The 16,157-nt window shown below is 39.2% G+C and overlaps 1 protein-coding gene across 1 annotated transcript in view; it reads right to left on the bottom strand.

Moving 5' to 3' along the window:
- Window positions 1–6,274: 6,274 nt before the first annotated feature.
- Window positions 6,275–16,157, bottom strand: part of DPY19L3 (dpy-19 like C-mannosyltransferase 3) — a 32,257-nt gene continuing 22,374 nt past the window's right edge. The window contains exons 15-18 of the mRNA XM_074158018.1: window positions 14,616–14,698; window positions 7,966–8,098; window positions 7,079–7,237; window positions 6,275–6,436 (exon numbers count right to left, since the gene is read on the bottom strand). Coding sequence (XP_074014119.1) covers window positions 6,275–6,436; window positions 7,079–7,237; window positions 7,966–8,098; window positions 14,616–14,698 — 537 coding nt within the window. The remainder of the gene's footprint in view (window positions 6,437–7,078; window positions 7,238–7,965; window positions 8,099–14,615; window positions 14,699–16,157) is intronic.

Below are 16,157 nucleotides of genomic sequence, written 5' to 3'. Positions count from 1 at the left end.
CTGATGATGTGGCATTTTCACCTGGAAAAGCTAAAGGCCGTTTTTACCCATGCCTAATGGTTTTGATTCACAGGTGGTGTACATGATTTTGTAATTTTACTGATATATTGATACGTTTACCTGTGAGGAAAGCCAGGCTAAAAAATCTTGCAGTGTTCCCAAGTCAGGTATGTCAGATTCTGTATTTCATGATCACAGCAGTCACAGGGTATAGAAAATGAAGTAAATATATCTTTTGCACAAAAATCTATTCCTTCCCCAAACAGCAGTCATTTTGTCTGAGTACCTTGTGTTTTTTCCATAACTATGGATATGCTGTCATTTTGGCTGGTTTTAATTTAATTTAGCTTGTAAGCTCCTTGGGGCAAGGACTGTCTGTATTTGCCTGTGAAGTCTCATGCATATCTAAGGCACCATAGAAATAATAAATAAGCCTTCTGTATATGACGTCTCTTCCTTGCATATATTTAAGGTTGACTAAAGCTTGGACTGCACTGAATTATTTCTCTCTCAGCTTTGATCAGCTGCTTCCACAGATGTGAGCGACGTTCTGCCTGGAAAGCTGAGGGAATCAGCAGTTACTTGTCATTGATGCATGGACTCAAGATGTGCTGCCATTTACAGACCAGTGCTCTTCCACATATCCAAGTGTTTGCATATAGCATGGTTGTGGGTTTTGCAACAGGCAGACAATTCGTCTGAGAAGGAGGAAATCCTTAACTACAGCCCTAGCATGAACAGGACACGTCTCAGTACAGAAGGTAGATGGTGAAAAGATCTCCAGGCTTGACAAAGAGGAGAAACTGCAGGACACCAATACACCTCAAACCACTCCAGGTATTTTCCTCCCTCTTCCTCCCCAGCCTGTGATCTCAATTCATTCCCAGAGGAATACCAAGGTGAGATTTGCAACAGAATGCAATCAGCAGAGGAGTCGGTGGTGCTTTGCTCTTAATAGGTCAGTTACACCAATTACTGAGCACCTGGGAAAAAATTTAACTCTCCTGCCTTCCCAGGAATAAGTGCCCAAATAACCCAACTGCAGAGTATTGTGACATGGAGCCTCAGTCCCACTTGTTGAAGCTCTTGCTCCAGCCGTGAAATATTTAACTAGTCACTGCCTGAGAGTAAAAACACACCCAAATGCAACTGTGTAGCCTGGTAACTGGGAGGCAGGCGGGCAGCTGGACTGTGCAGGCACCACCGCAGAGCTGCTGGGGCTGAGGTGTCTCCTGTCACCATTCCCCAACAGGCAATCCAGAAGCCAACCCAAAGCTGCTGCTGCTTCTTCCCCTAATACAGGCATGGCACTAATTTGTAAACAAGCATAAATTATAATAACCACCACAACCTGGGAGCTGCTTGTGTAATTGCAGTTAGCCATACATTGTACACAATATACAGTATAAAATAAAAGGTCAGAAAACATTTTATGACTGCTATAGGACCTTGTGTAGATACAATCTCAGTAATACAACATACTCATTTGCAGCTGCCATGCCCTATTAAAACCTACTTTTTCTCTTTCTAGGGATTACTAATTAGCTCACTTAATTTATTATCTGTTTTAATTTGCATGCTGCTCTTTTAATTACTGGACAGTTTTTGAAGAAATATCTTCACTTGTTCTGCATTTACAGAGACGTATACATACAAGTATTTCAGTACCTCTACAAAAAAGCTTATCAGAGTGTAGCGCTGACACTGCTCAAGGACAGAACAGCTGGCTGACAACAGAAAGCTTTGCAATGGGTGAGGGGGGAAGAAAAAAAAATTGAATAAAAACCATCACTGGGTCCCTAGGTAGTGGGATTTTCAGTAATCTGGTACTTTTATTAATCTTCTTCCATGTTCTTTACAGACTTTAAACATGTAGTAAGAACATTTCATTTAGTAAAAAATATTTGTGAAGGTCTGAAATTTAAATATTCATGTGGATATTAGTATTTAATCTGTCTGCCTGTCAAGTACATTAATCTTTTGTGGTTTTCCCCATGTAAAATGACATTCCAAGTATATAACATATAGCCAAGCCGTACGAAAGCTGATTGTCCTTAGGTCTGACCTACTGGCTGGTACAAGCAGGTTTAGAAGGGAAACCGTGGCTGTAAAAGAAGCAGGATTAGGCAAGAAGAAGATAGTTGAGCATTTTCTTAATTATAGAAATGCTAAAAACTATGGCTGTTTCCTGGGGATTTAAGTAAAAAGCTTGTACCATGCAATTTCATGAACGAGGAGGTTTTGAAAAATTTGGTTCTCTGGAATGCAGAATCCACTCTATGCAAGTAGAACACGTTATGATCACGTCCCATTAATTAAGTTCATCTTATAGATGTCCCGTCTGTACCTAATTAACAGTGGTGACAAAACTCCCCAAACTATCACTTTAATAGCAGTACTACACATGGAAGGTGTGACCCCACTCGGGCACAAATGAGAAGAGGACGTGCTGGGCAGTTGTATGCACAGCTCGGCACCTCCCGCTTCTTCCCGCCGCAAGAACGCTGAGACTTTCAAAAGCTCACCTGTATCAGGACCTAATCCGAGTACAAACAAGCAGATCCCTACTGGTCAAAGCAAACTGTATTTGCTTCAAAGGAGCAGCTGCCTCAGTCTACTGACCCTGCTAAAGTATTGGGTGAGGACTGGTAAAAATCACGGCTGACACACCTTTAACTTGAAACAGAGAAAGGAAGCCCAGCAAGGTGTTAAAACACAATGATGATTCAAAAAGTCAGTGATGTGCAATGTAACAAGCTTGAGAAAAGTCAAAAATTCCTGCTGGAAAACACTTTGCTTTCTTCCATACGGACTGAAACAAAACTGATTCCCTAAACTGCACCTTCCTCAATCCATCCCAACAGAAAAACAACCAAAAAGTGATTTTCAAATTACACAATTTATTTAGTATACAATAGTCACTACATCTCTTTACAACAACATATTATAAAATAACTGTGTTAGATCTCACCGGCAGAACATTGGAACAAGAAATGAAAATATACTTATGGATCTCAAAGGCTTTTCTCCCCTAAAAACACTCTGTCTACTCGATAACGTTTTGTCTCTGCCATCTAAAAAAAGTAATTCATACCACAATTCCACTGCTAATCAGCAGCTTAAAAGTCCTTGTGGAAAACAGGTAACACACACAAGAGGTCACGATGGTGCCATTCCCATTGCTAGTTATTTGTGAGAGTTCAGTAAATGCTGTCAGTAAATTGCCAGGAGGGTTGTTTCTGGGGGTGGATCACACTTAATACAGCGACGGAGCGATGCCACAGCAACCGCTCGGAACTAAGATGCACCAGGATGATGTAGTTCAGGAATAGGTAAAGTTATTTTAAAAAAAAAATTGCACATTTTTAATGTAGTGAATATAGATCACAGCAAGACATGGGAAATAGAGACAAAAATCATCAGACCATTAAAACACCACCCACCTCCTAGAAATCTCAGCCTCTTACGCCCCACCTCTAGGAAGAGGAAAGGTGTCACTTCAGAGCCCCAGCCCTCAGCCAGCAGTGACCACTCACCCCTGGGCCAGCCTTGCTGGGGCGGGACAGCCTTTAAACGAGGGGCAGAGGAGCAGCTGCTCCCTCTCTGCGAGTGCTGATGCCTGTGCTCCTTCCCTCTGAGCTGGTAAGTGGGTTTGTTCCTTGGCATTTTCTATTTTACTGTTTTAAGGACATTGGTCTTCTGAACGCTGTACTACATGGTCACTGAAATACACCTTTCCCTTTTAGTATTAAATCTTTCTGGTACAGGAGTCGTTTAGAAGCGTCACAAGCTACCTAGACTTTGAAGACTCTGAACTGCAGGAGTATAGGCCATCTCCAAAATACTCTGCATCTAGTACTTCACATTTCTGGTGTGCTACTTTGGGGGATGTTTGTGCTACAAGAAGAAACTACTTTATTGTGGTGATTCTGGATCATGACAGCCCTTGGTTTTTATGCTTTCCCAAGAGCAATGGTAGTATAGGGTCTTTTGTTTTTAAAAAAAAAACACAACCAAACAAAAAAATTTGCACTTGGTAGTTTCTACAAAACAGTTAAATTTCTCCTTTGGCAACATTAGAGACTGTACTTCTCAAAAAGGTCTACTTAAAAATAATTACTGTTACAGTCAGGGCTTCTTAGTGTTACCCACAAGTAATTTCTGAAAGTGAGAGGGTACCTCTGGATCTCAGGATCTCTCATTTCAATCAGAGGAAAGTTACTGCACCTTTAAAGAAAGATACAACCACATTTTAAAATAAGACAATACATCCTAGACATAACGTCACCTTACGTGTGCTTGTGTTCAATTACTGTAAGGCACTCATTGAGGAATTCACTGACCCATGCTTTCAGCAAGAACGGGCATGCATCATTACAGGCCTAATTAAAGTTTTAATACTGATTAAAATATTTTATAACTGTATTACGTTAAACTGCAGTGGTCTCCAACCTCGTTAAGGGATACAGGCTAGAAATTACTCAGGAGTTTCAGTTGCTCAGTTTAACAACCTCGCTACTGTCAATGTTTGATTTAAACACAGCCTGATTAAAGCACCCTTTCCTTTTGTGCTAGCATGAAAGTGCAGAAAGATGTTGAACATTCTTTAATGAGTATTTACTGAATATAAAATTGTTTGAGCATGTGACATAACCATCTCCAGCTCTTCAGTAATTTACCTTAGTACAACTGAAAAGGGAAAACATTTAAATCATTTGGAATTGGAACACAGCTCAGTTGTGAAAGCTAATCTCATTACACATCTTGATTAAATTAAATGCAGAGTTTGCTATCAGTAGCACTTTAAGTTTCCCATCATTAGAAATTAATTGCAGTGGTAATTATTATAACTGAGTTATTTGCACAGGCCACAAACACTCTTATAGGTGTTCAAATGTTAATTTGACATTGGCCTAGAGGCACTTGATTATTACAATTCTGTTTTTCATAAGAAACAAATGATCCTAGTGGATGTCTAATTAAAGTTGGAGAGTACCGTTAGGCTTTCAATCAGATTTAATCTCTCATTTTAAAATAAAACCAAAGCAGCGCTAAAACACAGCAGAAGTCATGTGTTACCCAGGTAGCCTTTAGAAAGACAATGCAACTCACAAAGTTCTAGCCGGTAAAAAGACACAGGGTACAAACAAATCACAAAATTCTCAGAACTGAGACCTGTCTTCACTTCATCTTCCAAGTCCATTTAAAATAACTGCAGTCTGTCTTTTAGGATAAAGAGCAAGGATATAATGATTTTGTGCTGAAATATATAGCTTTGTGATTGAAATAACGTAAAGCAAAGCTCTAATACCTGAACACGTTTTAAATACCTAAGTTCCCTGCTGATTTTTAGAGATTAATTTTTCTTTTGTAAGGTTGGCAGTGTTCAATTTTGGTATCCTACTCCTGGAATTCACATGGGGAGAAAAAGGATCCCCTGGGTTCAGAAAGCTAATACAGAAAATAGTGGTGTGAGAATCCAAGCTGAGAAACCTGTTGGTTTGGTGGTTTTTTTTTTTTGTTCTGAGCATTTTACGAGGATACAAACATGCAACATGTATCAAGCATGCTCCAACCCCTGTTCTTGTTAGAACACTCCATCATTAAATGCTTAACGTTATAAAAGAGTATGTTTCCGTAGCACTAAAAATGCTGGACAGTGATTAAAATTTTGCACTTCAAACTTGTTCGCTGATTCTGCGCTCACTGATTCTGCAATCACACTCACAAGTTTGGAAACTCGTACCTGCACACGTTCCCAAAGAATTCAAAAAAGAGGCACTAAAAGAGCACAAGGATCTGTCAAAGAGGATCAGATTGTAAGACAAACTTAATTTTTGTGACTATTTTCAGGATTCACAAAAATAATGCCTTCTCAGTATAGGAGCAGCACGGCCTTTTATTGAAGTTCTGTCATTTTATAGTAAAAAAAATCCAAAGTGCTGAGCTCTTCTGCTGCGGGCATGCAGGCTGCTCCCTGTGTGTCTTCCAATCGGTTAAAACCGGAAAACAATTATATCCCTAGGTATTCAGAAGGTGAGACTTTATAATCAAAATGGTCCCTGCTAGCATTTATTTATGAATCTATGAAAATTTTGGCAACATCAAGAATGCTATCAAAACTAAACTGTCTAGAAAAAAAATAATCACAGTAATTAAACAAGAAACCATGAATGTAAATTGTCTTACAAATGTAACACGTTTGTAAACTTCTGCATTTTCTAATGTGGGTCCTAGCGTTAAAATACTGAACTTGAAGCCGTGGTGGGCAACGTTATTTATGCTTAGCCAGTTTGTAAACATGGAATGTTTTGTTTTGAAACACTCTAGTGAAGTGTCTGGTGTAAGAAGGCAGGTTTTTTTTGATTTCCTCACAGAAGCGAGGATACAACGAAGGTTTCAAATCAGGTTCATTCTCTCCCAAACCATCCATGATCTGTAATGAAATGGAACAGATTTGTGAAATATCTTGAGGCAGTTCACAGTTACAGGGAATAACAAGAAGCTAAAAACAACCTTGACAATACATTCAGAGGGTCAGGCTGGCTGCATTTGTTAACAGTGACTGCATGAAACACATGGTAGGAAGAAAATAACATTAGACCAGCAAGATTTATAGTATCGTCTCTATTATGGATAAAGCTGATGTGTCAGAGGTGCATCTCTGCTTTGAGTTACGCATCTGCTGTGGCTCCATGTTTGCCCCAGAAACGCTTGAAAACTCCCCTGACACAACGGGGCAGCACAACCGGCCTCTGGTCCCGAGGGAACCAAACCCATGAAGTGATTTACGCTCTGAAAGGCAACACTATTTGTGCACCGCTAACCTGAGGCTCATCAGGATGCGATTCATTACTTTGCCCAGGCTGAATTCCTTCTTTTTTTATTATCAAATACCATTAAAAGCAAGCAGTGTTCAATTTGGCGACTTCCAGAATGCCTAAAGGCTGCATTAGGTTTTACTTCTCACGCTCCCGATGAAGTGGAAATAACCCAAGCTACTTCAAATCGTAACTGTATTTCAAAGAGAAGTTAAGCAAAACATATTTTCCTTAGAAATCTTGTATATCTTACTTACATGGCCATTAGCTACATCAAGTAAGTCCCGTAACCGACATCCTCTACTGTGTCTTCTTTCGTAACAAATGCTGTCTTCTAGGATGACGTAGTCTGTGCCGAAGGATCGCAGTATTCTGTAAACATCCTCAGGAGCTCTCTTGGCATAGATCTGATAGATCTATAAAAGAAGAAAACTAAGCTGTAAGACACATCACTATTATTTCTTTGCTCTTTCGTGATTCCTTTATCTTGAACCAGAGAGAGACTTGAGATTGATAATCCATGTGATTTCAATTAAATACTTTAAAAAAAAATAAATGCATGCTTTATTCAGTAGCCGCTTAGAGTTTCTTGTCATGGCTACTATGACGCAGGACAGTACTGCTGCCACCTGCAACAACACTGGGCAGTGCCGCTGTCTGCAGAAGGGCCTTGGTAGATGTCTGTAAAACTTTCAGAATGTCTAAATTATAGGAAAGGATAGTTTAAAATAATCTCCCCGGCTTTGCCTGGAGTTTCTCACGGTGGCTTCTGTATAGAATGTTATGTGCTGCCCTGGGAACTGAAGGGAGTATCAGGCAAATTGGGAAATACGGGTTTAACAGCCCAACTGGGCAGCGGGATCCGTTAATGCCAGAAGCATCCAACCCAGCTCACCCAGAACTAGCTGGAGTTCTTGGGTACAGTTACTCAGACACACACCAGCTGCCAGAAGCAAGTCAACAGATGCTCAAAGTACTACGAGTTTCACAGAAATAGTTAAAAGTTAAATTACATCTTAAAATAAGTTAGTTCGATTAGGATATCAGGTGATGTCATTTGCAACGTGCATTACAGATTCCATGTTTTCTGGAATGGAGCCACTGATATGGATAGGAATTACTTAAACGATCAGAATATTCTTACCTGTTTTGTTCTCTCTCTCAGATTCTTGTCCTCATAATGGGGATGATTAGTTAATGTCCGTCCAGTGCACAGTTTGACGCCTGCCAATAGCTGCATGCTCCCAGCAAACACTGCTGTGTTTGGAGTGTTTGACCTAAACAAATGTTGATAAGTCTGAGGAAGTCTCTGAAAGGGCACTCTGCATTGCTTGTCACACATCAGAAGGAAAAAAAAGACTGAAAAAATATTTTTCTGCCTCTTCTCTATTCGTGGAGCAAACTGTTCAAGCAACTGTGTGTTCTCCAAGTATTAAGCGGATAAATTATGATAATACTATCTAACTGCAAATAAAAAATTCACTGTGCACCATGAGGAAATTTAGGGAAAACATGATCCTGAAAATTTCAAAGTACTTCCATATTTCATATTTCTTGGGTTCATAGAGCCTCTGAACATTTGTAAATTTCTATATCGTAATTCTTTTAATATTTCAAGAAACTTATTGTGACTTAGATTTGTGTCTGATATATAGGATGTTCTATACGCAATGCGTTAATCTGAATGCTAAAACTTCTTGTTACTGTCCTGGCATTCGCCATTCACTTGGAGTGGAAACTAAACGTGAGACATTAATCCTCCTACTCTGACAACTGTGGGAGAGAAATTATGAATAAAGTCACCCCAGCTGCAAAAAGCGTGGGGTTGGGGGGATGCAGAAGACGGCAGGTAGAAATGCTGTCCGTTACTGGTACTAGGATCTCATCTGAAATTTAGAGCCAACGTCTAGAATTATTACCTAAATAACACTCTTGGTGTCTCAGGATTGTTTAAATACCCATAATGAAAAAATGGTTTTTTTGCTCACCTTCCTCCCATCAAGTTTACAATCTAAAATATAGGTAAAGACACAACACAGGGCAAAATAAAAACATAAAGTAAAAATGTCAGGCAACAGAGACTACTATAATTAGGCTAATTAAAAATGGTCATAGTATGCTTAAGAATTTTCTAACGTTTAATAAGCATGTAACATGAAAAGGTCTATGAAGACTAAAACAACAGAAAGAAGCATACATTAAATCAAGTAAAATGAAATTAGAAAGGAATGTGAACAGTTGCCTAAACATCGCCGTATGTGCATATGTGGCACCTACAGGAGTCAGCTAACTGTGACACTCTGGGGTACCCTTCCGGGAGCCTTCCGAAGCTGCAGTTACATGCTCAGCCTCCTTTAAGCTCCACGATCGGCTTGAAAACGTTAAGAGACAAGTATTAAATTTTATTATCGCCTTTCAAGAGATTATGCTTAGCAAATGAATTAATAATTGCAAACCCTTCCTAAAAATTCTTGCGCTGGTACATTAATCTCATCTAGGAAGGACAGAGAGAGAATTTGTAAGAGGCCAGTTTAACTTTACTAGATAGACCAGTTTTTCAGCCATTTATAAAACCAGTTTCATTTTAAAGTCTAAAAATACTTAATCTCTTGTAAAAACTTCTTTTTTTTTTTTTGCTTAAAATATTCAAAGCCACAAGTGTCATGAAGTAAATGTTTCATTACAAGAAATGAATTAATCTTAGAATTTACTTTCATGCAAATGGCCTTGACAGGCTGTCAGCCGGGCCTCGTCCCCGAGCCTGCAGGGAAGCACAATTCTTTAGACGAAGCTGAAAAGAACGCGGGGAAGGTTCAGAGGGACTTGGTAGGGCTCAGAGACCTACGGGAAAATGATGATTCTCAAAGCACTTTCAACATGCTTCTGTGTTTATCCCTGGGCCGGGAAACTTCTAGTGGGAAAAGTCTGTTTCTGTGTTTGTCCAAGATCAGTTCAAACTTTACAAGGCTCTGCAGCGCTTCTCTCCTGACGCGGCCTCACCGAGGCAACCCTGCACCTGATTCCTAACCAGCCCAATGCAATGCAAACTTGCAGAATCAAACTTTCTTTAAAAAAAAAATCCCACAACAAGTACCAAAGGCAAAACCACAAACAACAACAAAAACAAAAAACCATTCCCAAGAAACAGCCTTTCTTCTAACAAAAGCAAGCCAGAGGAATTGGTGATAGTGCCCTTTTTCCATAACTTACTGGTAAAAATGCTTGTCAAAAATGTAGAAGATGCAGGGTTCAATTCCCCCCCTTTCTAAAAGCATTCCTCCTTGCCCAGAAGGGGTGACATACAGCTGAGTGCACCCTTTATTTATAAGGTATTAGTTTTGCCAGCACTTCCTACAGCTATACCTTCAAAGCAACTGCTTGCTTTTCAAAAACTGGCTTATGTGCCTTGGTCCTGGCGGGAGCTCAGGGTCAGGTGTTCCCGGTGAAGGCAGGTGTTTCCCTGAGACGTTTGAAGTTCTAGAAGATCATACAGCTAAGACATACCACTGCCCATATCCTAGTGGGGGCAGCTTGGTGCCCAGACCGACGTGTGCTACTGCCAGAGCTCCCGACGCCACCCCTTCCCTGCCATACGGGCAACACCAGGAACCAAACCTGGTGCGGGATCTCACTGCTGTGACAGACACTGGGAAGGTGACGCTGAGCTCCTTGCAATGTCTTCCCTCCTTAACTATGTCTTAAAAGAACTTCAGACCGTGGCTGTTATGGAGCGTTTATCTTCTGAAACAGCCACCAGAGGGAGATGTGACAATTAACTAATACTTCTCAGGCACAGGATGATTTCTGCATTTCATGCCAGTGTCTGTCTCTGACACTCCTGCCCGAGCCGGCTGTGCTCTGTATCCAAGGCAGCTGCTGCGCATCCAACCACTGACTGACACTTCTCTACTAGAGAAAAATGAAGCAATTTTTACAAATGTCTGAACAAATGATGTATAAAATGGAAGGATAATTTGTTTTATAGCTTTCTGCCAAGCTCCGTACCGCGCTGCCCAACCTGCAAACAATTCATTCTGTACGAAATGTCACTAAATAATGACAAGGACTTACAGGTCAAACTGATTTACATTATATAATTTAAATGTCATTCCAAGCAGACCTGATGGCATTTTGAACAAATCATCTCATTTATTTTTGAAGCTCTAAGCTTTCAACAAGTTAATTACAGCTGAACTAATGGGTAAACTAAGCACTAATATGTGCTAATATGTAACATATGAAGCTTTCCTTTACCTGCACTTAAGAATTTAGAGAATTATGAAAACACTAAAGAATAACTAATTAAAAATAGAACGGTTTTACATGAACTACATGTCTGTCTATGCCTAACTTGTGCAGACTCTCAAAACGGTAGTAATTCTTTCTCTTATTAAGCTGCTAAAGAATTATTGTGAGTTGGTTTTAAAGAAGCGCCACAGTAACGGCCAACATCGCAATTACAGGTTACATCATTAGAAATAAAAAGGCTATTTCTACTAAAAGTCCTCCAGAGTTGAACTCTGTAGTTGGCTTTCAGAGCCATAAAATCTGACAAATCTCCGACTATTCCTTTACTACTGCCTGGGTGTGATATGAATCTACAAAGCAAAGGGGGCTGAGGAAAGGGCACTCTGAAAGAGGGTTCTCAAATATGCCACTTCAGGGTTGTTGTGTTGTTTTGTTTTTTTTTTTCTTTAAAAGAAAGTTTTTATTTGCAGAACAGTGTATCAAAATACTACAGGTTTAGGTGCAAATGACAGGCAGCAAAGCATATTCAGTCAAACTGTCATGGTTCTTTTTTTTCCCTCTGGTTTGGAAAGACTGAAAATTGCAAAAATGGAAAACGACAGCCACAAAGAAAGAGCAACGAGATGCATTTTTGTTAGTCCCAACCTCGATTTTAGGCATGCATATTTTGATCACATACAGGAGAGCACCTACACGGTTGGTATGAACCTAGTTCTCAGGCATTATCAATTTCATGCCTGGATTTTACTGACAAATCAGTCAACGACAAAGGATAAGCCCAAGAATTTAAGAACAATAATTAAAAAAAAAAAAAAAGTAGGTGTAACATTGCCTTTAAAGTCTGGAATATGTGTTGATTTCAGTGTGATTACCTTGAAAATCAGGCATGTAAGTAAGAGTGAAGAGTTAAAATTTATAGCTGGCTTGAAATTGAAATATAGCCATTAGTATAAATTACTACATGAAAGAAGCATCACTGAAACATGGGTATCCCATTTTTGTAACCTCAGGAGCTTTTTGGAAATTTGTGGGGTTTCCACTAATATAAAAATTTGCCTGCTTGTCCCCACACCTCATTCGAATACAGCTGACGTACAATTATGCTCTGCCGAATCTCAGTCTCGGGTAACTTTTCCACTGTTTTGGGTGTTGTCTGAGATTTCTAAGAAGCTTTTCTATCATTTTTGGTAACTGCTTATGAAATATTCCACAATTCTAGACAGGTTTCCCCTTTAAAGGCAGAAGACATTGCTTCTTAAACACTTACCAGAAGTAAACAGAGTAGGGAAGTTCACGCTATTGATTTGCTCATTCTACTGATATTCTTCCCCATCTCACAAATGAGCATGTTGTTCCTGTTGTCTTAGGGAGAAAGACCAAAACTAAGAATTTTAATGTACCTCCCACCTGGGAACACAGCTGTGAACTATCCCTGGGTCACTGGCAGGACCTTCTTGACTTTTTTTATTATTATTTTTAAAAAAAAGCTAAGAAAATAAGGTGGTGGGTAGGAAAAACCAGGAGACTGGGATATGCAAGATCATTATGTAAAAAACTGCGCTCTCCAATAGCCGCAGTCCAATACTATGCAGTAACTTCATAAAGATACAAACCAGTACATCTTCCTGAAAATGTCATGGTAATTTTAGTAAGGGGAAGAGTAAAAAATCCATCCGCAGACACTTCACAGTGGACAGACTAAGAGTTGTCTATTATTCAGACTGTATATTTGGGCAAGTTAATATGCATTTAGATCTAAGCAGATAAGAAGGGTTTTCTTCTTGTTGAGAGATTGCAAGACAGATGAGTTATTCCTAATTCACTGCCACATATGACAAATTAGAGCTTCTCATACTGAGTTTTAATAATGAATGATTAGTTCCTGACATGAACCCTGACAGATCATTAACTACAGCAGAAATATCAAGTGTTAGTAAAATATTTTTCTTACACATCAATTTAAGAAAATCTGTCCCACTTTGACAAACTTACCATAAATTTTGTTGACTTGTATTTAAAGCATAGATAATTAACTCTTCTTTACAGGAATAATATTTCTAAACACAATAAATTCTAAGTAGAAAATTTCCCTCTGTAATTGTCTGTCATGACTTAAAATGAAAAGAGGACAAGCACCAGTTTAGCATTCTCAGCACTAAGAACGTATGAAAAATTATTCTTATTGGATCCAGTCAAATCCAGTTCACGGCTGGGAATAACTCCACATGCATATTTTATGTCTAAATCTATATATAACTCTATATATTGTACACAGGAGACCTGAACTATCAGACATTTACCATCTTTTAATAAAACAGTAGTGCTAAATGGAACTGGCTGGTAAACATTAGTCACAAAAACATGTCAATACGGCTGCAAAAATTCTAAATGATGGAAAAAATCCATGGCCTGCTTTCAGAATAAGTCAGTAAAGGCTTATAATATATTTTACTTCTAAATTACTCCTTCTAGTTAATGGATTAAAGAAATACAACATTAAGGAGTGTAAACGTGTCGCTATGGGTAGAACAGGCAACTGGTTTCACTGAAGTTGATTGCATATGAAAACACAATACAGGACTTCAAAAAAACACTTCAAATAGTTCAATGTTAAATGTATTAAATTGAGATTTACTTTCAGAATGTTTTCCTCCAGAACATGAACCCGATTTCTTTTGAATAAATCTTTGTCAGGGTTCCAAATAAGTTAAGTCCCAGAAATCTCTCTATTCAGAACTTAACCTGAAAGTTTTTAGTGGTAACTGTACATTACTAGAGAAGAGAGCCCTTGGATTCACAGTCCTCCAGAGAACACCCTACAGGATCTTCTGTGTGCGCTGTTCTAAACTGTTTCCACCTAAAAAATACATTCCTGTGCTCTGTGAGAAAGCAGAAGTGATGAGGTGGGGTCAGAATGATTAACTCATGCTCCTGAAAGAGACTCTGCACCTTTGCTTAGCTGTGGCAAGTTCAATTACAAATATTTTGTTTAGTTTAACACGTTAGGATTAATTCTAATAAGTATAAAAAGTTTAGATTATTTTAAAGTTCAAGAAACAGACCGTAGAGTACAGGTTTTCCAGCCCTACAACTGGACATCCAACATTTTTTAAATTATGAAGTTGAAAAGAGAAGGACACCAGGTTGGGGGGAAAAATAAAAATAAAATTACTTCACTGCAAAGGCCAATTAATGTAAAGAGGCAGCTGTAATAGGATGGAAGAAGCCTGACACCTCCAAATTGACCTCTTTCAGCTGGGAAAAACTATGTGTACTTATGGGAGCAAACGGAGTCAACCGGTTCCCTGACACACACGCAACCCAGCAGCACAACACCCAGGGCCGAGCAGTCTGGGGGACGCTGCACGTGGCTGTTCTCCCCAGCCGGTAAGGTGCTAACCTCCTGGTAGCCCTTTCATCCTGAACTACCTCCCTGGGTCACCAGAGTTCACTGATGAGCTGTGACAAATAAGGAGAACACTGTAACTAAGAACATCAGATCTCCACAAATAGCATTTAACTTAAATAGGGAAAAAATCCTCTTACTTAATCCAGTTCATCAGCTCCACGGTGTCTGGGTCATAGAATTCTCTCAGCTCTGACAGCTCATCCATTATTCCTGGCCAGAACTATAATGAAAACAAAATAAAACAAACTGAAGACAGAATGAATAAAACAAGTTCTGGATGTTGAACCGTATTATTTCCTCTTGGCTAGTAACTGATCTTGTCCAGCTCAGGGGTAAGTTGCAAGACATAAGGGTATCTACCCTTCTTAGGAAGGAGAGGTGCCCGGAATTGCAGCAGGAACACGCAGTTGCAGAGTTTGAGACCTGCAGCTCCCGCCAGACGACCAGAAGGAACAGAACCACCCGCTGTGGTGAGCCTGAGAAGAACAGCTTTTCTCAGATGCGCGTCTCGCTGGAGGTTTCCAGAACTCTACTAGTTAAGAGCAGTTTTTATCTTAAAATCCACGGGAAACTACAAGTTGCCACCAAATATGAGGGTTGCGCATTGTATCTACTGTAAAAGCGAGCCATTTCAGTTCCTTGGACTTTAAGATGAATGTCAATGTTTTGAATTATTTCTTGACAGCCCAAGCTTTAAGAAAAGGAACGAGATAAAGAGGCATCATGTAAAAGTTCAGTACGTAACAGCCAGTCCATTAAATGATGCCTGTGATTACGGGAGAAGGAAAGGCCCTAGGAATTAACATTAGGTTTGAAAAAGCAACTTACAGCTAAATAAAAAAAAAACAGAAGAAAGGTAGGAAATCTGTATTAGAAGTTGAAGTCACTAGATGTGCTCTGGATGCCGTTAATGGCATTTCAGAAGTTTTAATTAAAAGAGAACCACTGAAGGAAAAAAACAACAGTGAGACTGACCAGCAACAGACAATAGACTCAGGGGAAAACATTTCAAAATTTACTAAAGATAAATAATACATTATTCAAGCTTAACCCTCCCACCCCAGAAAAGCTAACAGAACAAAGATTTATTTAAGGGTTTCTTGTTGTTTAAGCTAGTAAATATTCAATGGCAAAAGGGAGTAATTAAGAGAGATAATGACAATGCTAATGACTAACTGATTGCTTTGCATCAGTCTTTACTACAGAGGATGTTACGGTGAAACCTATTCCAAACCTGCTCTCTTCAGACAATAAGGATCGCTGGCTCGCAAAGTGAAATGTCACAGGGAAAAAAGTGTAAGAAAACCCACCTGATAATCTGAAAAGCCATAAACCAGCCGATTTAGATAATATTCAGCCAAGAGTTCAGAAGGAATGTGATGCTGCTGAACTACTTAGCAAAAATATGCATTCTTTCACTAAAACTGTAATTATGTAGGAGGACTGGGGAGCAGGAGGTATAATTGGGCCAATTAAGGTACTTATAAGTTTAACTGTTTACTTGATGTATTTGTTAAAGTAAATACTGGCTGGTAGAATGAAAAACATCTAAAAGATAGTTGTGGCAGTGCCGCAACCTTACAGTTTTGGGAAGTACACTAGGATTATAATAGATGTATTTCTGATCTTCAGAAAATCTCTCGGGAGATTAGTAAATAAATTAAGCAGTTGTAAAATGA

This window comes from Numenius arquata, chromosome 13, assembly GCF_964106895.1.
Source record: "Numenius arquata chromosome 13, bNumArq3.hap1.1, whole genome shotgun sequence".
In the NCBI taxonomy this organism is placed as follows: Eukaryota; Metazoa; Chordata; class Aves; order Charadriiformes; family Scolopacidae; genus Numenius; species Numenius arquata.
This window is presented reverse-complemented; position numbering and strand designations above follow the sequence as displayed.